Source organism: Bombina bombina, chromosome 3 (genome assembly GCF_027579735.1).
Source record: "Bombina bombina isolate aBomBom1 chromosome 3, aBomBom1.pri, whole genome shotgun sequence".
NCBI lineage: Eukaryota > Metazoa > Chordata > Amphibia > Anura > Bombinatoridae > Bombina > Bombina bombina.
This window is the reverse complement of record NC_069501.1, coordinates 1,077,443,462-1,077,469,246: the sequence shown is the minus strand read 5'-3', so window position 1 is coordinate 1,077,469,246 and position 25,785 is coordinate 1,077,443,462. Positions and strand designations below refer to the sequence as shown.

Below are 25,785 nucleotides of genomic sequence, written 5' to 3'. Positions count from 1 at the left end.
GTAAAGAAAAAAAGAAGTTTAAAGGGTAGAAAAAACTCAACTATCACTTTGTTGTATCCTTTTTTAGGTGATCAGCAGCTGACTGGTGCTTTAAGCATAAACTTGAGTGACAGACAAGTATGTACGCTGTGTGTCCACAAAAATCAGATGCTGTCTAGGCTTCAGATTGTGGGGTGTACAAGGTTCTGATCTCTATTTTTTTAAAGCACATTTTTAAACACACAACAGAGTTGGTTTGCCCAGTTTTGACAATTAGCCCATCTGCAATCTTGATTGGTTATTCTAATTAAGAAAATATTCAAATGATTTAATTAATGGATAGCACCCTAAGCAGAAGACAGAGAGGATCAAGAAGAAAAGAAGTGTTTGCTGCTGTTGGCTTGGAGAGGCTAAATGAAGGGCCCTTCAGCCGTAACTTTAGGCGATCATTAGATGTTTAGGGGACTTGTAGGATGATTAGATATAGTAGACATATTTAAAATGTAGCAAGGTATTGTGAAGGGGGGGATCACTGGTGGGGTGGATTTTGTATAGGGATTTTGCAGTGGGGGTGTTGGCAGTGGGTGGAGATTGCACAGGGGGGTTCTTAGGTATTGGTGGAATTAATTAAAATAATTTGGGGACTCAGGCAGAAACATATAGGGTCAGTTGTAGTGACTGAATCAACAATAGATAGGGTATGATAGAGTTAATGCTCGTTAATACTGGGACCTACAGTGGCTGGGATCAGAAGCTAAAAAGACATGCAACACAAGTATTGTAATAGGCTAGCTTGTTTCTTTGGTTAAAGTTCTCAGTGTAAATTATTTGAATCTATTGCATGCACTGTACTGCTCTGCAATGAGTCATAGCCAATAAGCAAAAAGCAACATTAAAGTCAGTGTGTTATATATATATATGTTTCTAATGTTTATGGATCTTTTCTATATCAGACAGAATGCAGTGGATATGTGGATATGACAAATAGCTTCTACTATGTGCGTGGACATGCATGCCTTTGCTTTGTTCTCTTATACTTTATTTGGTAGTTCACGGATTATCACTGATTAAATGGTTTGTTCTATTTCTCAATATAAAGACTTCATTCCAGTTGATGAATAAAATGGAAAACCCACCTGGTCCTAAACTGCAGCCTGCAGCCTGGGGTATCTGATTTTTAATTCTCTTGAATTCAATGAAAGTCTCAATCTAGATGAGAGAATCATAATCAAACATAAGAAAAAAACAGATGCTGATAAACCTTATATATTTATTCTAATCACAATCAAATAACATGCATGGAGGGGTCTTTTGTTTATGAATCTTTGAAATTATACTTGATTTTAAGGTTGGAAATCTTGTATACTTCACCTCTATGAATTCCAACTCCTGCCTTTTTTAAGCCCATTATTTATTGATTTACCAACAATTCCTTTTAACGTCCTGCTAAAAACAGGTGTTGGGTATTAATATAATTTACATGATTTCCTAACCCTTCAACTGACAACTGTATTCTTGCAAGTAGTCTTTTGTATTGAGGATAACAACATTTCCATCTTGAGAAAGGCCCACGCTGGGGCCGAATCGCGTCGATAGAGATACTAGTCACTGCTCGAGTCTGCTAAATAGGGTAAGCCTATTTCTAAAAGCCCTTATACTATTGTAAACGGTATTGCACTATGTGAATTTTATTTTTACAGTTATCACTACATTGGATTCACGTTTTTGGTTCAACCAATTTGTTGGTTCATACTTTTAGGATCACTGTATATATATAATAAATATAAATATATATATATATATATATATATATACTGTATTATATATATATATATATATATATATATATATAATTTAGTATTTTTATTATATATTTTTTATACATTTTTTTAGGGATTTACAATTGGATCTACTGGATATCACTTATGTGGGACTCACAACATTAGGCACACCTCATTTGGACAGTATTGGACACAGTCATAAAGGGACATTCACTATTTTTTACTGGACCACTATTTTTTTTGAACACTTGAGGATATCACTTATTAATCACTGGCCAATTTTCTGCAACATCTGAGGACTTAACTCTGAGTTGTGTTTTAACTCTGAGTTTTACATTTAAATTTGTGACTTTTATTTCTGTTTTTATTTTTATGGTAATTTTTGTAGTATAGGGTACCCTATTATATGTGTGTTTTTAATACATATTTAACAGTATACAGCTTAATCTTAACAGTATACTTAGTAAGATTTTACTGTTTTTTACCTATGTAGTCTATATAGATATCTTAGCTTACAGATACCTTCAGCCTATTTGGCGCTCCATCTTTTTATATAACATTTCCAACCTTGTCATAGGATTTCATAGTGAGGTGCTGACATCCTGCATTATTTAAAGACATTTCTCTGTTGTATACAGGGGATTCCCGCATCACACTTAGGGAGAGAGAGAGACACGCTCAACCTGGGAACGAACAATAGCATAATAGCCTTGTTCTATGGCTAGTTACCACCCTAGAAGCAGCCTCTTTTTGCTCAATATGTGCCTTTCACAGTATTCAGAGAGGGATATGCTTTCCCTGTAGCATATCAGTTTGATCCTGACCTTCACAGTATAGTCCAGCACCGAAATACCAGGCAATCTCTCTCTGAACGAGAGAAACGGCAAAACCCCATAGCCCATAGAAACAAGCTATTATGCTATTGTTCGTTCCCAGGTTGAGCGCTTCTCTCTTTTTATTTATGCAAATTATGACACTTGGGGAAGTCTTCCTAAGTGTGATGCAGGAATCAGACGTGGACCCATTGCTCAGTGTGCCTAGAGGGATATGACTGCACCTCACTGACGAGTTCAGTGAGGGATCTGCCTGGCTATTTCGGTGCTGGACCCCTGTACTGTGAAGTCAGGATCAGACTGATATGCTACCAGGAAAGTTTTTCTCTGTGAAAGGCACTTATTGAGCAAAAAAGAGGCTGCTTCTAGGGTGGTAACTAGCCATAGAACAAGCTATTTTGCTATTGTTCTTTCACAGGTTAAGCGTTTTCTCCTCTTTTTATTTATACTAAAACATTTGTGTGTATGGGAGGGTGTATTGGGCAGCAGTATTTGAGTGCCTAGGGCAGCACAAAAACCTAAATACACAGTTGTGTGTGTGTGTGTGTGTTATATATCTATATATATATATATATATTTGCCATACGAAGAGAGAAGCGCTCTATTCAGGAACAAACAACAGCTCATCAGCTAGTTCTATGGCTATTTACCACCCAGAGCAGCATCTTTTAGACCAGTGTGCTTTTCACAGAGGAAAACTTTCCTAAAGCATATCAGTCCTGATGTAAGTATTGTCAGCTCAGCCCGAAATACCAGGCCCAATTCTCCTCTGAACAAGGAACATGACAACTCCAGAGGATCGTTTCGGCCTCCTATGGGCCTCGTCAGTGAGGTGCAGCCATATTCCTCTAAGCACACTGGGCAAGGAGTCCCAAGTTTGGTTTCCCCCATAGGGAGACTTCCCCAGGGTCATATTAATTTGCATACGAAGAGAGAAGCACTCTACCAGGAGCGAACAAACAGCTCATCAGCTAGTTCTATGGCTATTTACCACACAGGAGCAGCCTCTTTTAGACCAGTGTTCTTTTCACAGAGGAAAGCTTTCCTGAAGCATATCAGTCTGATCCGCCAAAGTTAGGTCAGTCCAGCCCTGATAATACAGGCAATTCTCTTCTGAACAAGGAACATGACAAACCCCAGATGATTGTTTCGGCCTCCTAAGGGCCTCGTCAGTGAGGTGCAGCCAGTATTCATCTAAGCACACATGGCAAGGAGTCCACATCTGGTTTTCCCCATAACCCATAGAGAGACTTCCTCAGGGGCATATTAATTTGCATACGAAGAGAGAAGCGCGCTACCATGACACGAACAACAGCTCATCAGCTAGTTCTATGGCGATTTACCACCCAGGAGCAGCCTCTTTTAGACCAGATGTGCTTTTCACAAGAGGAAAAATTTCCTGAAGCATATACAGTCTGATACAGCCAAGTAAGGATCGTCCAGCCCCGAAATACCTGACAATTCTCCTCATTTGTATGCTAGCTGATGAGCTGTTGTTCGTTCCTGGTAGAGCATTTCTCTCTTCGTATGCAAATATATACTGTGTATATATGTGTGTATATATACTATATATATATATATATATATATTTATATTTATATAATCCCATAGATGAGCACTCTCACTTCCAAATTCAGCTGCCAGGGTGCTAGTGGATAGTAGATTAACGGTGGCAAAAACTTGCACTCACTGGTCCTTTTCAAACACCAAACATTTATTGTAACGTTTCGGAGACAAAGTATCCCCTTCCTCAGACAAAAAAAATACCTTTTTTTTGTCTGAGGAAGGGGATACTTTTGTCTCCGAAACGTTACAATAAATGTTTGGTGTTTGAAAAGACCAGTGAATGCAAGTTTTTTGCTACCGTTATATTTTTATATATATATCATATATATTATATATATTATCAGTGATGTGCGGTGAGGTCAGAGGCTGGTGAGGCACTAGATATGATACGCCGGAGAAACACATATACCCCGTGGGCCTCAGGTTACCCCAACAGACCAGGTTTTAATTATAGCTGAACCAGTGCACAGGTGAAATAATCAGCTGATGGATGTGAGCAAGTTCACCGATTCAGCTTTAATGAAAACCTGACCTGTTGAGGGTACTTGAGGACCGTGGTTGAGAAACACTGCACTAAACCACCAGCTCATTTGAAATGTGTTGATTACATGGAGAATAAAGCACACATGCTCTGCTTCACTGACACACACACTACCGCGCACACACACACACACTCTGCTCACATACCCCATTCACACAATTCTGTGGCACAGTGCCAGTTACTTAGACAAGTAGAATGATACACAATTTCTTCTCTGCTCACTTTCTTGTGAAAAGAAAAATAATTTACCATATTAAGAGGTGCCACAAATCCACTCCTAGTTCCTATTATGAGTGTAATAAGCTGAAAAAGACATTGCATGCAGTCCTGCTCAATGGAGCACAAACAACCTGTCCTTGCCTAACTTTTAGCCTAACAAGGGATTGCTATATAAAGTTTAAAAGGTGCCTAACCCAATACCAGCAGATGTAGTAAAAGTAATGCATATATCTCCAATACAGCTCCAATACCAGCAGATAAAACCATGTAGTAAAGGTAATAAAATATATCTCAAATTCAACTCCAATACTAGCAGATAAAACCATGCAATTAAAGTAATAAATATATCTAAAATACAGCTCCAATACCAGCAGATAAAACCATGCAATAAAGTTATAAATATATCTCAAATTCAGCTCCAATACCAGCAGATAAAACCATGTAGTAAAGTAATAAATGTATCTCAAATTCAGCTCCAATACCAGCAGATAAAACCATGTAGTAAAGTAATAAATGTATCTCAAATTCAGCTCCAATACCAGCAGATAAAACCATGTAGTAAAGTAATAAATGTATCTCAAATTCAGCTCCAATACCAGCAGATAAAACCATGTAGTAAAGTAATAAATATATCTCAAATTCAGCTCCAATACTAGCAGATAAAACCATGTAGTAAAGTAATAAATATATCTAAAATTCAGCTCCAATACCAGCTCCAATATATTGGACCTCCTGCTTTATATTACTCAATAAATAAAGGATCTTGCACTGCGCAAAACTGCAAAGCTTAAGTTAACCCATCTGATACTGAAAAAAGAAAGGCTAGAGGTGTGCACGCCTGCCAACCTGTGCAAAAATCATATATATATTGTTGTACAAAAAGATTTGTGGCAGGTGCAAATAAAATGCAATCAATCAAACACTGATGCCTAGTGCAGTTTGCACTATTAGGCTATGTAGCTGGATGATTACTACTACCATAAGTGGGCTAAATAGTTGAATAACCACACATTATATATTTTTTTTAAAAGCTTGTCTTAGTGTCTTAAATCTTATTTCTGTACTGTGGTAAAAACTAAAATTGAATTACTCAGTGATAAGGTTTAGGACAGGCTTTTTTATATATATTATATGTGGGTTATTCAACTATTTATGAACCCAGTTATGGTAGTAGGAATCATCCAGCTACATAGCCTAATAGTGCAAACTGCACTAGGCATCAGTCTTTGATTGCATTTTATTTGCACCTGCCACAATCTTTTTGTACAACATTATATATTTGATTTTGCATTGGTTGCAGGCGTGCACACATTGCTCTGGCTTTTCTTTTCTCAGAAGCAGATGGGTTAACTTAAGTTTTGCAGTTTGCACAGTGCAGGATGTATTTGCCCAACCCTGGTGGTGTAGTGTAAAAAACACCAATAATAAACTTAGACCCTAGGCCTAGACAAAAACAAAGGAAACCCAAAAATGATTGCAATGCAATCAGTATTATTAACAAAGAGGCTCAGGCTATGGGTGTCAGACTGTCAGTGAGTGTACTGGGTGCCTACTGCCTATATGAGCTATACATTTTATAGCTCATGTAGACACCCAGTACCCATAGCTTGAGCCTCTTTGTTAATAATACTGATTGCATTGCTGGGTTTGCTTTGTTGTTGTCTAGGCCTAGGGTGAGGGCAGTTAAAGGCTGTATTTACAGTTATAGAGCTTTTCAAAACCAAGATTCTACTCTATGCACCTTTAATACTCTACTCTATGTGCATTACACTTATGACATCAAATTCTTATACTGCCTTTTAAAGTACCAGAACATTAAATGTGTATACATAGTTAGAAGTTCTCCTATTTCTTCATGTTTATACAGATATCTCTCTGATGTATGATAGTAAAGAGGCACTAAAACATAATGAATGTAGAACAATACACAATATGATTTGCCCTTTTAAAGTTTAATTTTGACAACTGTAAAATAGGCTAATAGCAAAATATTTTTAAAAAAGCTTTTTTTAGCATCTACAGGGAGTGCAGAATTATTAGGCAAGTTGTATTTTGAGGATTAATTTTATTATTGAACAAACAACCATGTTCTCAATGAACCCAAAAAACTCATTAATATCAAAGCTGAATAGTTTTGGAAGTAGTTTTTAGTTTGTTTTTAGTTATAGCTATTTTAGGGGGATATCTGTGTGTGCAGCGTGACTATTACTGTGCATAATTATTAGGCAACTTAACAAAAAACAAATATATACCCATTTCAATTATTTATTTTTACCAGGTGAAACCAAATATAACATCTCAACATTCACAAATATACATTTCTGACATTCAAAAACAAAACAAAAACAAATCAGTGACCAATATAGCCACCTTTCTTTGCAAGGACACTCAAAAGCCTGCCATCCATGGATTCTGTCATTGTTTTTGATCTGTTCACCATCAACATTGCGTGCAGCAGCAACCACAGCCCTCCCAGACACTGTTCAGAGAGGTGTACTGTTTTCCCTCCTTGTAAATCTCACATTTGATGATGGGACCACAGATTCTCAATGGGGTTCAGATCAGGTGAACAAGGAGGCCATGTCATTAGATTTTCTTCTTTTATACCCTTTCTTGCCAGCCACGCTGTGGAGTACTTGGACGCGTGTGATGGAGCATTGTCCTGCATGAAAATCATGTTTTCTTGAAGGATGCAGACTTCTCCTGTACCACTGCTTGAAGAAGGTGTCTTCCAGAAACTGGGCAGTAGGACTGGGAGTTGAGCTTGACTCCATCCTCAACCCGAAAAGGCCCCACAAGCTCATCTTTGATGATACCAAGCCACAAACCAGTACTCCACCTCCACCTTGCTGGTGTCTGAGTCGACTGGAGCTCTCTGCCCTTTACCAATCCAGCCACGGGCCCATCATCTGGCCCATCAAGACTCATCTCTCATTTCATCAGTCCATAAAACCTTGAGATATTTCTTGGCCTAGTCTTGACGTTTCAGCTTGTGTGTCTTGTTCAGTGGTGGTCGTCTTTCAGCCTTTCTTACCTTGGCCATGTCTCTGAGTATTGCACACCTTGTGCTTTTGGGCACTCCAGTGATGTTGCAGCTCTGAAATATGGCCAAACTGGTGGCAAGTGGCATCTTGGCAGCTGCACGGCATGACTTTTCTCAGTTCATGGGCAGTTATTTTGCGCCTTGGTTTTTTCCACAGCTTCTTGCGACCCTGTTGACTATTTTGAATGAAACGCTTGATTGTTCGATGATCACGCTTCAGAAGCTTTGCAATTTTAAGAGTGCTGCATCCCTCTGCCAAGATAATCTCACTATTTTTGACTTTTCCAAGCCTGTCAAGTCCTTCTTTTGACCCATTTTGCCCAAAGGAAAGGAAGTTGCCTAATATTATGCACACCTGATATAGGGTGTTGATGTCATTAGACCACACCCCTTCTCATTACAGAGATGCACATCACCTAAATATGCTTAATTGGTAGTAGCTTTCAAGCCCTATACAGCTTGGAGTAAGACAACATGCCATAAAGAGGATGATGTGGTCAAAATACTCATTTGCCTAATAATTCTGCACTCCCTGTATGTGAATGGCATGTAAAATAGAAATGCTACTACATTACAGAAGCTTATTTAAGGAAGTCATATCCTTCAGAGACCTTGTAATTATTATTATACAAAACACGTACAGCTCTGCTCTTACACATAATTCTATATAATGGGAACAACATGGCATCCATTTACCAACAATGGATAGTAATTTAATACTGTCAATTTTAAACTACTACTGTCAATTTCGTGATCCCCTCTGTGTCAATTTCGTGATCCCCTCTGTGCCTTTACTATTAATAAAGGCACAGAGGGGATCACGAAACTGACAGTTTCTGAATAAACAGAAGCTAGGAAAGGTTTAGCATCAATGTTCATCCAAGGTAAGATCTAACATGAAGGAATACAACAAAACATGTTTACATTATTTATCACACTAGACCTAGACTTGTGACCCCACAGCATTGCAGAAATGCCTGGTTACCATCCTCATTGTCTAAATATCCCCCCCCGGCAAGCAAGGACTGATTGATTAGAAATCCTGACATACCTAGACTGAGACTCTGTCTACAAGCATAGATAGCGTGCATGCCGCCCTCACGTAGAGGCACATAAATAAAGGAAGCGAAGGGCAGAGGCAGGAAAGCATTTAAGTCACCTGGCCATTCATGCAGACTTTCTCAGACAGAGAACTCCACTGCTCCGCTCACACTGAGTGCTCCCCCTCACCGGCTCACACGTGACCTACGCGCCTCTCTGTCGGACTCCCACTCTCAGTCTCTCAGTATTTTCTCTTCCCGCCCGGAGCCCAGACCTACCTACTATGACAAAAAAGAGGCGCTGATTGGCTGGGCTCCGGCTGAGGCTGCTTGTAAACATAGCCTCTTGAGCAGTATAATTGACTGCGATACCTAAGAGACTTAAACCACTCGGTGGTAGTCTCTAGCAGGGCCTGCTCTTCAATGCTCTAACATATCTATATTGCGCAAAGGAGAGGAAGCTGAACGGCTCACAGCCTCTCCTTCTTTGCGCAATATGGATATGGAATCTTGGTGGATCGCATTTATTTTTGCATGGTGGCGGTGGCGGCGGTGGCAGGGGGTGCTGGGGTAGGTCTGGGAACCTTGGGCCACAAAAAAATAATAATATGACAACTTAAAAAAATAATAATTTTTTTTAAAACATTATTTTAAAAAGTGCTGCCTCACCTGCCTCCTATGACTGCACGTCACTGATATATATATATATATATATATATATATATATATATATACAGTATATTAACAAACCAGAGGCAAATCAATATTTTACATCCCTTATAAATTTTCAAACCTTTTGAGACACTATACATTCCATTCAAAGAGTAACATTCTAACGTATGTGAGTGGTATTTATCTTATAACAATTAACACCTAATATTAATTATATTATTAGTCTACTAGTGCTATTGTTAGGACCTTTGAAGAAGGACATTAGTTGAAATATCTTTTGTAATCACGTCAATGATTTTAGTGAGCAATAAAAGGACAAGCTGTTCTTCTTAGTGCTTAAAAAAACGTTACCAGTGACAAAATGCAGCTAAGATGAATATTTCTAAAGGGTGCAGTACAACGCACACATTTTCTGAAACCAAATAATTTTCACCCAAAGCAAGATGAGGCAAAACCTACTCAATTAAAACACCAGCTATCAAGTTACAGGGACAGTCTACAGCAAAGTTATTATTTAAAGGGACACTGAACCCAATTTTTTCATGATTCAAATAGAGCATGAAATTTAAGCAACTTTCTAATTTTACTCCAATTATCAATTTTTCTTCATTCTCTTGCTATCTTTATTTTAAAAAGCAGGAATGTAAATCTTAGCAGCCAGCCCATTTTAGGTTCAGCACCATGGATAGCCCTTGCTTATTGGAGGTTTACATTTACCCACCAAAATAAGCAAGCATAACCCCCGGTTCTCAACCAAAAATGGGCCGGCTCCTATGCATCACATTCCTGCTTTTTAAATAAAGATAGCACGAGAACAAAGAAAAATTGATAATAGGAATAAATTAGAAAGTTGCTTAAAATTGCATGCTCTATATGAATCATGAAATAAAAAATGTGGGTTTAGTATCCCTTTAAAAAGATAGATAATGCCTTTACTACCCATTTCCCAGCTTTGCACAACCAACATTGTTATATTAATATACTTTATAACATTTAACCTCTAAATTTCTGCCTCTTATCACATGCTTTTTTTAAATTAGTTTTTCACAACCAGGGACTGCTAATTCATGTGTGCCATATAGATAAGATTGTTCTCTCTCCCGTGGAGTTGTGCATGACACATCACTAACTGGCTAAAATGCAAGTCAATAGATAATAAATAGTCATGTGATAAGGGGGCTGTCAGAAGATGCTTAGATACAAGGTAATCACAGAGGTAAAAAAGTATATTAATATAACTGTGTTGGTCATGCAAAACTGGGGAATAGGTAATAAAGGGATTATCTATCTTTTTAAACAATACAATTTTTGAAGTAGACTGTCCCTTTTACATGATTATGGAATAGAACAGCCCAGTCAAAAGACAACTGATAAAGGGCGGTCTTCATTCCATCCCTACTGGCTCTAAGTTGTGTGGAAAATGATTAATTTACCTGCAGGAGAAAATTCCTAAACACACATCTAACCTATGCCAGGAGTAGCTGAAATCCAAGAAAGAGCAAGTAGTGCTAATTTGCATGGATTCCCCTCCATAATCACAAGTCCTCAACCCCATTAAACAACTTTGAGAACATCTGAAAATTGAAAACGCGAAACAGATCACGTGTCTCTCGACACTTTCTAGGATGTTTAAATAGGTGCTGGAATGTAAATTGTACAAATCTGCACAAACTTGTAGAAGCAATGCTAGACTGAGAATTTTTTATTTTGAATATGTTACAAACATTTTGCTGTAAATTATGGGGATAGATTACAAGTGGAGTGCTAAATTATTGTGCTCCCACAAACGGGCATATTTGCCCCGTTGGCGGGGAGCGCAATAATTAAAACACAAGTGGCTGATTATTGCTACCGTGAGCTTGCTGTAGCAATTTGTGCTCCGAAAAATTAACCAGAGATTACATCTTTGGTCACTTTTCTAAAAGTGTCCCAAATGCCCTCAAAATAGAGGTCAATGTAGTTTTTAATTAAAAAAGACTAGGCAGTTTTTGGGTTCTAAAGTTGGCACTGAAATGTGCCTTTACATTGCGGTCTACACATATTAACACATAAATATATATGTATATAGTCAAATACATATATATTTAAAAATGCTGCCCATTGCAGAGCTACTTACCTATTTTGCTGTGCGCAGTTCTGATGCCGTTTGTGACGACATAAGAACGAGGCTCCCATTGGAGCCTATGGAAGCCCGCTCGCGTTCACAATGAGATTTACTTGTAATACCAGTGCACATTATCGTGCGCTGGTATTATGAAGTGGAGCGCTAATATCGCTTGCTCGCAAGTGATATTTAGCGCTTCACTTGAATCTGGCCCTATGTATTTTGCTTGAAATGCTATATATTTTGTCAATCAAACTGATATTTCAGAAATTCTATAATCCTGTATACTAGGGGCTAGATTTATTAAGCTGCGAATGCAGCGCCGGAAACAAAAGTTAAGAAGCAGCGGTCGTAAGAGCCGCCTTTAACACGGGGCAAAAGGGGAAGCTGCCCCGTGCCCAGTCCTTGTTGTGGGGCACAAAGTAGTTCCCCTTGAGCCCACTTTAACATAACAATTTATTTCACTGTGCAGTCAGAGATGATTCAGGGTCTAACATGTGCAAACGCCGGGTGGTTAAGATGCACAAAAAATGTGGAGGAGAGGTTGCCTCGCGCGTGTAGTTGAGCTGGTGTGAGCGGTGTGCGAGCATTGAGAAGTCACTTGGTTGAGGCTGTACATAGGGGGAAGGTAGAAGATGGACAGCTTCCAGGGCTCGAGAGGGCTTCAATGTGTTATGTACAAGGGGTCCGGTATGGTGTATGGTCTTGGTCATGTGACTGCCACAGTATTTGACCCCCTTGCCAGAGCCAGCTGTGTCTGTTTGTTTTCAGTGGGCTGCAGTAGTTGTACTCCACATAACATTGTCCTGAACACTGTGCATAATTTTGGAAGCTTGGTGCAGAGGGTCAAAGAGAATTATTGCACAGTGAATGAGTTATGTTTGTATTAAACTGTATAATACAAACATAACTCATTCACTGTGCAATAATTCTCTGTGGCCCTCTGCACCAGCTTCCAAAATTATGCACAGTGTTCAGGACAATGTTTATGTAAAGTACAACCTACTGTGTAGATTGTAGAATTACATTACATAAAATAGAAATAGTTTTCCATATTGAGCAGTTTATGTTCCTTTTTCTAAGCCTTTTCATATTTCCTGCATATTCTGTCACACGTTACAAACATTCTTTTGCAGCTGAATCACAAAAGCACGCTAATCAACATAGAATATCACAGGAGCTTAAGGTAGATGTTAATACAGTACAGAAATCATTGGGATAGAGAGAGAGCCGGGTTACATTTACTATAAAATGAATATGGATAAACTAGAAGCTTGGGTTTTAGGTGGGCTATACAAGCATGTTTGATTTAGAATGTCAAGACTAACTTGATCTGGGGGGAGTAAGTTTCAATGTTTGTCTACTGTGTAACAAGGTGTGTATGATACTGTTATACTTAAAGGGACAGTATACTATAAAATTGTTTTCCCTTAATGTGTTTTCAATTATTTTTTTTACCAGCTGCAGAGTATAAAATGTATGAGATTTGTTTTTTAAGGTTAATTTGTGTATATAAAAAAGCTGATTTTGTGTTTTAAAGCCACAACCTAATAAAATGGGTTGAGCTCGTAGGTATAATCAGATCTCATTACTTTATCACATTGTATACATATACATGCTTCTTTATCTTATATCTGTCCATAAACCAAATCACAAATACTTGGAGAGAACAATGGATTATTTTTTTTTAACCTTGTCTCTTCTATATCCAACTAGGAGTGTAATTTCTTCTGCTGGCTGTGTTTAAAAACTTTCAGGATACTGAAAAAACACAATACACAAACACACGTAAGGACTTGTACTCACAAGTGTGGCTGACTGGGAACTCAGTGTCCTCCAGCTTACTGGTCACCGAGGCAGGTGTAGTTCTCCCCAAACAATACTGGTATTATAAAAGCTCCAGCTCTCAGTATACGATAAAAACGTTTTAATAAAACAATGATTAAAAATACAGGGTATGGTTACAACCCAAATCATGTAAAAACAGAAAGTGTCATGCCGTGCGCTCCTTCTCTGTTGCACGATCTGTTGCTATGGCTGTTGCATGGACACGGCGGTTGCTGTAAATGTGTGCCATGATGACGTCATTGCCGCACGTCAATTCCCCTTTGTTGCCAGTTGGATCTTCACGGTCTCCATGATGTGAATCGGCGCCTATATAAGTACCTGCTTAACTTTTACGCACTGCCCAAGTATAGACCTTAACTCCTGAACTGCTGGATATCTTGTTGCTGGACTTTGCCTGTCTGACCACTTTGTTGTTTAACCCCTGAACTGCTGCATACCTTGTTGCTGGACTTTGTCTGTCTGACCACTCTGCTGTTTAACCCCTGAGCTGCTGGATTGCCTTATTGTTGCATAACCTTGCCTGTCTCTGACCTCTCTGCTGTTTTTTCCTGTACAGCTGATTTTAAGGACTGCCCTGTTTTCCGTGAGTACTACTTACCTCATTTTATACCTCTCATTCTGTTCTGGGATATTTCCTTATTCTTCCACTTGACGCTGGGATAAGAAGACTACTGGTTAAAGGGACACAGAACCCAAATTTTTTCTTTCGTGATTTAGATAGAGCATGCAATTTTAAGCAGCTTTCTAATTTACTCCTATTATTAAATTTTCTTCATTCTCTTGGTATCTTTATTTGAAATGCAAGAATGTAAGTTTTAGATGCCAGCCTATTTTTGGTGAACAACCTGGGTTGTTTTTGCTGATTGGTGGAAAAATTCATCCACCAATAACAAAGTGCTGTCCAGAGTTCTAAACTTCAAATCAAGATAGCAAGAGAACGAAGAAAATTTGCATTCTCTATCTGAATCAGAAAATAACAAATTTGGGTTCAGTATACCTTTAAGTTTGGTCTAATAGGGAAATATCCCACGAGCATCACATTATACTTGGGCCATGGACCCAAATGAGGTAGCTAGAGCAATTTCTCTTCAGGGACAAATGCTGGAAACCCACGCCTCACACCTGCAAAGCCTGGATTCCAAGTTAGAGACTATTACTACTATGCTCTCCTTACTTGTTGCAGAGAAAAATGCTGCTCCTGTTGCCACACAGACTGTCCCTGCTAGTACCGCAACCTCCTCCCCTGCTTCTGGTAGCATACCCTGGATACCGTTGCCTGACAAGTTTGATGGCACTAGCGACTGTAGGGGTTTTCTCAACCAGTGCAGACTGTATTTTCGCAATGATCCTCATACCTTCCAGTCTCATCAGTCAAAGGTTACCTTTATCATTTCTTTATTGAAAGACAAGGCCCTAGCCTGGGTCTCTCCCCTTTTGGAGCAGAGTGCTCAACTCCTGAACGATGCCGATACCTTGATTTCTGCATTATCTTCCGTATTTGGGACTTCTGGTAGCACTTCTGCTGCAGAGTACTCTCTCTTGGACCTCCGCCAGAGCAATAGATCTGTAGCACAATACGCCATAAAATTCCGCACCTTAGCACTTGAGACCAGTTGGGATTGCAGTGCTCTCAAGGTGGCCTTCCGGAGAGGCCTGTATGAGCGCATCAAGGATGAGCTCACTTATCGTGATGTTCCCTCTTCCCTGGATGATTTTATAGCACTCTGCATCAGTCTGGATTAAGAGAGAGAACTTGCAGAATCCTTCCCTCTCGTCCTCCTACAAGTCCAGCCAATAGACTGCCCTCTACCCTTCTAACACCTCTCGTTACCTCTGAAGAGAAACCTATGAATCTCTCTACCCTTAAGACCTCAGAATCCGAAAGACAGAGAAGAAGGAGATTAAGACTGAGCTTCTATTGTTCCAATGCACAGCAACTTAAGAATTGTGATATACTGCCGGGAAAAGCCAATGCTTAGAGGATAAAAATGGGGTACCTCTAAGCATGGCCACTACTAATTCCCTCTCTCCTTCTCGGATCTTGGTACCTGTTACCCTCAGCTTTCTCAAGAACTCTGTCCACGCTCAGGCCTTTGTTGATTCTGGGGCAGCCGGAAATTTCCTAGATCACCGTTTTATGATTCACGCAGGGTTGCCTCTTCTCCAGAAAAAAACAATGTCTAGAAATAACCACTCTGGATGGCACTCCCCTTGGATCAGGTTTAATCTATTTTGAATCAGCACCCCTAACCATGACTGTGGGGGTCCTACATTCTGAACAGTTGCACTTTGATGTCATTAATTCTCCTGCACAGCCAATTATCCTTGGTCTTCCTTGGCTATGTAAACTCAATCCTCAGATCGACTGGGCTGAGGGACAGTTGGCCTCCTGGGGTAAATCCTGTTTTCACTCCTGCATTGCTAAGGTTACTCCACTTCAACACATTCATATAGCCAGCCTTCTGACCCCTTCTAACCTTCCCTCAGTATATGCAGACTTCATGGATGTCTTTAAAAAGAAAGCAGCTGATGTGTTATACCTCACCGCCCTTACGACTGCAAAATTGACCTCTTTCCTGGAGCCCCACTTCCTAAAGGAAGGACTTATCCACTGTCCAAAGCTGAAACCAGAGCCATGTAAGAATATATCTAAGAGAATATAGCTAAAGGCTTCATTTGCCCATCCTCCACTCCTGCCAGGGCTGGGTTCTTTTTTGTTTGGAAAAAGGATGGTGGTCTGAGACCCTGTATCGACTACAGAGCCCAAAATAACATAACGATCAAGAATCGTTACTCTATTCCCTTGATCATTGAATTATATGATTCACTCCAAAATGCTTGCTACTTTACAAAATTTTACAATCTCATTTGTATCTTCCCCGGACATGGGTGGAAGACTGCCTTCAACACGGGATCAGGGCATTACAAGTACCTCATAATGACTTTTGGGCTGTGCAATGCCCCTGCTGTTTTTCAATCATTCGTCAATGATGTCTTCTGTGACCTCCTTAATCGTACTGTCATCGTCTATCTGGATGACATCCTCATATTCTCCACCACCCTGGAAGAATATCATGAGCATGTGAAACAGGTGCTTCTTCGTCTCAGAAACAATTTTCTGGTAGCCAAATTAGAGAAATGTGAATTAGATCAAGTCCGGATTTAATTCCTTGGATATATCATCTCAAAAGATGGTTTTGCCATGGATCCCACTAAGCTATCAGCAGTTCTGGAATGGCCTCAGCCCACCACATTGAAGGAGTTACAGAGATTCTTGGGATTTTCCAACTATTATCGCAAGTTTATAAAGAATTTCGCCAAGATTGTTGCTCCACTCACTGAGCTGACTAAACGAAACAGAGACTGTAAGAATTGGGCTCTCATCTGAAAACGGCCGTTTGTACTGCTCCTGTGCTACGTCATCCTGATCCTAATTTACAGTTCACTTTAGAGGTTGATGCCTCTGAAAAAGGAGCTGGTGCAGTCTTAACCCAAAGAGACCCTTCAACCTCCAAATTGCATCCTGTGGCCTTTTTCTCTAAGCTGTTCTCTCCTGCAGAGAGGAATTATGACGTGGGGGAATCGTGAACTCCTGGCCATCAAGATGGCTCTTACTGAATGGCGTCACTGGCTAGAGGGTACTACCAACCTCATTAAGATACTTACGGATCACAAGAACCTGACATTCTTAGAGACTGCCGATCGACTCAATCCTCGACAGGCCAGATGGGCCTTATTCTTTTCCCGTTTTAAATTTATAGTCTCTTACCTTCCTGGGACCAATAATAAAAAGGCTGATTCCCTTAACCGTCAGTTTCCTCAGTCTAATGACTCTTCTGAAGCTCCTATCGAACACATCGTTCCTCCCTCCTGTGTGGTTGCTCAGCTTAACACCTCTCTTCTTCAAAGACTGCAATGTGCCTAGTCAAGAAATCTTCTGAAGCCCCTGCGGCTCCTGAGATCCTTTATGTTCCTCCTAACATGCGCTTTCCTGTGCTATCCTGGGCTCATGACAACAAGCTATCTGGTTATCCTGGTTCAACAAGAACCTTTAAACTCCTTTCCCAACACAAGTGGTGGCCTACCATGAAGTCGGACTCTCATGATTATCTCAAGGCTTATCAAACTTGTGATGTTTATAAGACTCCCCGTTCCCTACCTAATGGCCTACTTCTACCATTGTCCCTACCTAAACAACCATGGACACACATAGCCATGGATTTTGTTGTAGACCTCCCTCCTTCTGACCATCATACTTTCATCTGGGTTGTGGGGGATTGGTTCTACAAACTGGCTCATTTTGTACCTTTACCTAAGTTACCTACAGTTCAAGAATTGTCGACTCTTTTCCTGTTACACGTGGTACGACTCAATGGTATACCTAAAAATATCGTTTCTGACAGAGGACCTCAATGTGTTTCTACCTTTTGGAGAAGCATTTGCAAATTGCTTGGAACCACTGTTTCTTTGTCCTAAGGTTATCACCCCCCAAACTAACGGGCAGACGGAGAGAACCAACCAGGATCTTGAAGCTTATCTCAGAACATTTGTCAATTCACAGCATACTAATTGGTCTGGAATGTTCCCTGTAGCTGAACTGGCAAAGAACACTCATTGGTATTCTTCTCTACGATGCTCTCCTTTCCAGGCCACAGCTGGTTATCAACCTCATGTTTTTCCTCTTTTACCTCAGTCTACAGGAGTCCCTGCTGCAGAACGTAATTTCACTGATCTCACTACCCATTGGCAACGAATACGCTCTCTTACAATCAACTGTTTGATACAAGAGGTTTGCCGATCATCATCGAGCTAATATTCAAGCCTTCTACAGGTGATTGTGTCTGGGTCTCTACCCGACATATCCGCTTACGTCAACCTTGTCACAAATTAGGGCCTCGGTATATTGGTCCTTATTAAGTCCTCAAAAGACTTTCTCCTGTTGCCTACAGAGTGGCCTTGCCTAAGATCTTGCACATTCACCCAATCTTTCACATCTCCTTGCTCAAACCCTACATTATGAATAGGTATACATGACTCAGATGTCCTCCTCCTCCAGTCCTGATTCATGGCGAACTGGAGTATGAGGTTGCCAAAATCCTGGACTCCATAATCAAGCACAGGCAACTCCAATACCTTGTGCACTGGAAGGATTATGCTGTGGTGGAGCGTTCCTGGGTCCCTGCCCGAAATGTGCATGCTCCATCTTTGGTCTCCAGGTTCCATGATGCTCACCCTTTGAAGCAGACTCTGTAACGTGGCTTCTTCTCTGTTGTGCTGCTCTGTTGTTATGGCTGTTGCCATGGATGTGGCGGTTGCTGTGAGCGTGCAGCATTGACGTCATCACCGCACGTCAATTCCCCTCTGTTGCCAGTTGGATCCTCAGAGTCTCCTTGGCGCGAATCAGCACCTATGTAAGTACCTGCTTAACTTTTACACACTGCCCAAGTATAGGACTTAGTCTGTGTGCTCCTGGGTGCTATTTTCTACTGTTGCTTGATTACCTTATCGTTGCTGGACTTTGCCTCTCTGACCACTCTGTTGCTTAACTCCTGAACTGCTGGATACCTTGTTGCTGGACTTTGCCTACCTGACCACTCTGTTGTTTAACCCCTGAACTGCTGGATACCTTGTTGCTGAACTTTGCCTGTTAGACCACCCTGCTGTTTAACCCCCAAACTGCTGGATACCTTGTTGCTGAACGTTGCCTGTCTGACCACTCTGCTGTTTAACCCCTGAACTGCTGGATACCTCGTTGCTGAATTTTTGCTGTCTGACCACTCTCCTGTTTAACCCCTGAGCTGCTGAATTGCCTTATTGTTGCCGAACCGTGCCTGTCTCTGACCTCTCTGCTGTTTTTTCCTGTACTGCTGATTTTAAGGACTGCCCTGTTTTCCGTGAGTACTACTTACCTCATTTTATACCTCTCATTATGTTCTGGTGTATTTCCTTATCCTTCCACTTGACGCTGGGATAAGAAGACTACGGGCCAAGTTTGGTCTGATAGGGAAATATCCCACAAGTATTACAGAAAGCAACACGTTTCTCAGCCTTCCTGGCTGTTTCCTCAGGCTTCTGTACTAACTGAGAGAACTGGCTTTTAAATATATAACAACCTATCAGAGACACTCTAAGTTTCACACACCTTGGCCAGGTGCGCTCAACTTGATTATTGTTAATCCAAGGGATTGAGTCAGAAAAACATAATTTATGTAAGAACTTACCTGATAAATTCATTTCTTTCATATTAGCAAGAGTCCATGAGCTAGTGACGTATGGGATATACATTCCTACCAGGAGGGGCAAAGTTTCCCAAACCTCAAAATGCCTATAAATACACCCCTCACCACACCCACAAATCAGTTTAACGCATAGCCAAGAAGTGGGGTGATAAGACAAAAGTGCGAAAGCATAAAAAATAAGGAACTGGAATAATTGTGCTTTATACAAAAAAATCATAACCACCACAAAAAAAGGGTGGGCCTCATGGACTCTTGCTACTATGAAAGAAATGAATTTATCAGGTAAGTTCTTACATAAATTATGTTTTCTTTCATGTAATTAGCAAGAGTCCATGAGCTAGTGACGTATGGGATAATGAATACCCAAGATGTGGATCTTCCACGCAAGAGTCACTAGAGAGGGAGGGATAAAATAAAGACAGCCAATTCCGCTGAAAATAATCCACACCCCAAATAAAGTTTAAATCTTATAATGAAAAAAAATGAAATTATAAGCAGAAGAATCAAACTGAAACAGCTGCCTGAAGTACTTTTCTACCAAAAACTGCTTCAGAAGAAGAAAACACATAAAAATGGTAGAATTTAGTAAAAGTATGCAAAGAAGACCAAGTTGCTGCTTTGCAAATCTGATCAACCGAAGCTTCATTCCTAAACGCCCAGGAAGTAGAAACTGACCTAGAAGAATGAGCTGTAATCCTTTGAGGCGGAGTTTTACCCGACTCGACATAAGCATGATGAATCAAAGACTTTAACCAAGACGCCAAAGAAATGTCAGAGGCCTTCTGACCTTTCCTAGAACTGGAAAAGATAACAAATAGACTAGAAGTCTTTCGGAAATTTTTAGTAGCTTCAACATAATATTTCAAAGCTCTAACTACATCCAAAGAATGCAACGATCTTTCCTTAGAATTCTTAGGATTAGGACACAATGAAGGAACCACAATTTCTCTACTAATGTTGTTAGAATTCACAACCTTAGGTAAAAATTTAAAGAAGTTCGCAACACCGCCTTATCCTGATGAAAAATCAGAAAAGGAGACTCACAAGAAAGAGCAGATAAATCAGAAATTCTTCTAGCAGAAGAGATGGCCAAAAGAAACAAAACTTTCCAAGAAAGTAATTTAATGTCCAGCGAATGCATAGGTTCAAACGGAGGAGCTTGAAGAGCCCCCAGAACCAAATTCAAACTCCAAGGAGGAGAAATTGACTTAATAACAGGTTTTATACGAACCAAAGCTTGTACAAAACAATATCAGGAAGACTAGCAATCTTTCTGTGAAAAAGAACAGAAAGAGCAGAGGTTTGTCCTTTCAAGGAACTTGCAGACAAACCTTTATCCAAACCATCCTGAAGAAACTGTAAATTTCTAGGAATTCTAAAAGAATGCCAAGTAAAATGATGAGAAAAACACCAAGAAATGTAAATCTTCCAGACTCGATAATATATCTTCCTAGATACAGATTTACGAGCCTGTAACATAGTATTAATCAGAGAGTCAGAGAAACCTCTATGACTGAGAATCAAGCGTTCAATCTCCATACCTTCAAATTTAAGGATTTGAGATCCTGATGGAAAAAAGGACCTTGTGATAGAAGGTCTGGTCTTAACGGAAGAGTCCACGGTTGGCAAGTGGCCATCCGGACAAGATCCGCATACCAAAACCTGTGAGGCCATGCTGGAGCCACCAGCAGAACAAACGAGCACTCCTTTAGAATCTTGGAAATTACTCTTGGAAGAAGAACTAGAGGCGGAAAGATATAAGCAGGATGATACTTCCAAGGAAGTGACAATGCATCCACTGCCTCCGCCTGAGGATCCCTGGATCTGGACAGATACCTGGGAAGCTTCTAGTTTAGATGAGAAGCCATCAGATCTATTTCTGGAAGTCCCCACATTTGAACAATCTGAAGAAATACCTCTGGGTGAAGAGACCATTCGCCCGGATGTAACGTTTGGCGACTGAGATAATCCGCTTCCCAATTGTCTATACCTGGGATATGAACCGCAGAAATTAGACAGGAGCTGGATTCCGCCCATACCAGTATTCGAGATACTTCTTTCATAGCCAGAGGACTGTGAGTCCCTCCTTGATGAATGACATATGCCACAATTGTGACATTGTCCATCTGAAAACAAATGAACGACTCTCTCTTTAGAAGAGGCCATGACTGAAGAGCTCTGAAAATTGAACGGAGTTCCAAAATATTGATTGGTAATCTCACCTCCTGAGATTCCCAAACCCCTTGTGCTGTCAGAGACCCCCAAACAGCTCCCCAACCTGTCAGACTTGCATCTGTTGAAATCACAGTCCAGGTTGGAAGAACAAAAGAAGCCCCCTGAACTAAACGATGGTGGTCTGTCCACCACGTCAGAGAGTGTCGTACAATCGGTTTTAAAGATATTAATTGAGATATCTTTGTATAATCCCTGCACCACTGGTTCAGCATACAGAGCTGAAGAGGTCGCATGTGAAAACGAGCAAAGGGGACCGCGTCCAATGCAGCAGTCATAAGACCTAGAATTTCCATGCATAAGGCTACCGAAGGAAAAGATTGAGACTGAAGGTTTCGACAAGCTGAAACCAATTTCAGACGTCTCTTGTCCGTCAGAGACAGAGTCAAGGACACTGAATCTATCAGGAAACCTAAAAAGGTTACCCTTGTCTGAGGAATCAACAAACTTTTTGGTAAATTGATCCTCCAACCATGTTCTAGAAGAAACAACAATCATAAAAGACTGGAAATGTTCTTTCTAGTGAAAATGAGCAAAGGGAATTGAATCCAATGCTGTGGCCATAAGACCTAAAACTTCTATGCATATATAGCAACTGAAGGAAATAATAGAGACTAAAGGTACCGACAGACGGAACCCAATAGAATTATCCCTTGTCTGATAGAGACAAAGACAGTGACACAAACTATCTGGAAACCTAAAAAAGGTGACCCTTGTGTGAGGAATCAAGAGCTTTTGAAAAAAAGATCCTCTAACTATGTCCTGAAGAGCAAGTGAATCATATGAGATTCCGCATCCTCAGAAAATAATCTGAATGAAAACAGAAAAATGAAAATATGCATTTATTGTATCTAATGAAAACAAATAATGCTATCAATGACCATAAAAAGGCAAAATAGTTTGAATAAAACTCAAAACCCGGTTCCTAAAAAAAAAGGGAACTGGAAGAAATACCCCAGAAGATTCCAGGTCTGAGCAACGCTTGAACCCCATGGGTGCCCAGCCATGCTTCAACAGTACCCAAAATATATAGGACAGAAACACACTTAAAGAAAGTGTTAGCCTTACTGGAATAAAATCAAAGAAATTTGGACAAAATAGAACCAAATAAATTTCAAAGAAGTCTTAACCTGCCCCTTACCAGCCACGCTGGAATACGGCACGTACATTGCAATATTAGGGAGCTGATTTCGAACCCCAATTATAAACATGTTACTTGGGAAAGAACTCAGGAATTCGTTCCTTAATAAGAACAACCAAACTAGTATAAGCTTAAAGTTTTAGTCTTAGAACTCAATCTTGAAGCCCAGAGTAACAGTTAAGAATTGAATCCAATTATAAAACAAATAATTGATTATCTTAGAACAAAAGAAATATAGATTTTTTTTTTTTTAAAAATCACAAAATTCTTCTAGCTAAAATAGCTAAAGACATAGATTAACCCTCATTTGCGAAAATATTCAATAAAATGAAGATACAAATAAAATTATTAGCATGATAGTCCAGTTTAAAGGACCAGTCAATACAGTGGACTTGCATAATCAATAAATGCAAAACAACAAGACAAATGCAACAGCACCTAGTCTAGTAAATGTTGTCCCTTAACAATGCTAAAACAAATCATAATCTGATACTTGATCTTAAAGTAAACAGAAAAAATGAAGCAATTGCAATATCCAAATAAATCACAGGACCAAGAAAAGTACCTGAAACTAAATAATTTTCCATAAATAAGATACAACTATCTAAAGGAAAATAAATACTATTTTGCTAAAGAAACAATAGCATAATTAGTAGAAGTAGAGATAGCCCCAATGAATTGGAGAACCCTCCAAATTGAATTTAACTGCTGGCAAAGAATATAGTTTAAAACCTTTGAAGAAGGAATAAAAGAAAATTCTCAGCCTATTCCATTCCCTAGAATGGGGAATTGGAAAGAAAACCTCTGAAAACGCAGAAGAAATAAATAGGCAGAAATAGTGTCAGCTAGTCTTAAAGAACTAGTTACCTTAATATCCAAAATAATCAACACCTTTTCAACAAAGAACAAATGTACTTTAATAATAGAAAAATAATAAAAAAGTAGATTTGTTAGTGTCAATATCTGATGAAGAAAATTTCTGAAAGAGAAAAAACATCATCAGAGAAGGATAAATCAGTATGTTGTTGGTCATTTGAAACTTCAATAATTAAAAAAGAAGTGAAAAAGACCTAAAAATTTTATTAGAAGGCACGAAGTCAGACAAAGCCTTTAAAATAGAATCAGAAAAAACAGAATTTATGTCAGAGACCCCCAAACAGCTCCCCAACCTGTCAGACTTGCATCTGTTGAAATCACAGTCCAGGTTGGAAGAACAAAAGAAGCCCCCTGAACTAAACGATGGTGGTCTGTCCACCACGTCAGAGAGTGTCGTACAATCGGTTTTAAAGATATTAATTGAGATATCTTTGTATAATCCCTGCACCACTGGTTCAGCATACAGAGCTGAAGAGGTCGCATGTGAAAACGAGCAAAGGGGACCGCGTCCAATGCAGCAGTCATAAGACCTAGAATTTCCATGCATAAGGCTACCGAAGGAAAAGATTGAGACTGAAGGTTTCGACAAGCTGAAACCAATTTCAGACGTCTCTTGTCCGTCAGAGACAGAGTCAAGGACACTGAATCTATCAGGAAACCTAAAAAGGTTACCCTTGTCTGAGGAATCAACAAACTTTTTGGTAAATTGATCCTCCAACCATGTTCTAGAAGAAACAACAATCATAAAAGACTGGAAATGTTCTTTCTAGTGAAAATGAGCAAAGGGAATTGAATCCAATGCTGTGGCCATAAGACCTAAAACTTCTATGCATATATAGCAACTGAAGGAAATAATAGAGACTAAAGGTACCGACAGACAGAACCCAATAGAATTATCCCTTGTCTGATAGAGACAAAGACAGTGACACAAACTATCTGGAAACCTAAAAAAGGTGACCCTTGTGTGAGGAATCAAGAGCTTTTGAAAAAAAGATCCTCTAACTATGTCCTGAAGAGCAAGTGAATCATATGAGATTCCGCATCCTCAGAAAATAATCTGAATGAAAACAGAAAAATGAAAATATGCATTTATTGTATCTAATGAAAACAAATAATGCTATCAATGACCATAAAAAGGCAAAATAGTTTGAATAAAACTCAAAACCCGGTTCCTAAAAAAAAAGGGAACTGGAAGAAATACCCCAGAAGATTCCAGGTCTGAGCAACGCTTGAACCCCATGGGTGCCCAGCCATGCTTCAACAGTACCCAAAATATATAGGACAGAAACACACTTAAAGAAAGTGTTAGCCTTACTGGAATAAAATCAAAGAAATTTGGACAAAATAGAACCAAATAAATTTCAAAGAAGTCTTAACCTGCCCCTTACCAGCCACGCTGGAATACGGCACGTACATTGCAATATTAGGGAGCTGATTTCGAACCCCAATTATAAACATGTTACTTGGGAAAGAACTCAGGAATTCGTTCCTTAATAAGAACAACCAAACTAGTATAAGCTTAAAGTTTTAGTCTTAGAACTCAATCTTGAAGCCCAGAGTAACAGTTAAGAATTGAATCCAATTATAAAACAAATAATTGATTATCTTAGAACAAAAGAAATATAGATTTTTTTTTTTTTTAAAAATCACAAAATTCTTCTAGCTAAAATA

At 39.5% G+C, this 25,785-nt stretch overlaps 1 protein-coding gene across 2 annotated transcripts in view; it reads right to left on the bottom strand.

Annotated features, from left to right (window-relative positions):
* The window catches only part of PHF11 (PHD finger protein 11), a 589,089-nt gene that overhangs the window by 58,200 nt on the left and 505,104 nt on the right, over nucleotides 1-25,785 (bottom strand). For both annotated transcript variants that reach the window (XM_053708365.1, XM_053708366.1), the window contains one exon: nucleotides 1,116-1,188. In XM_053708365.1, the coding sequence (XP_053564340.1) occupies nucleotides 1,116-1,188 (73 nt within the window). The remainder of the gene's footprint in view (nucleotides 1-1,115; nucleotides 1,189-25,785) is intronic.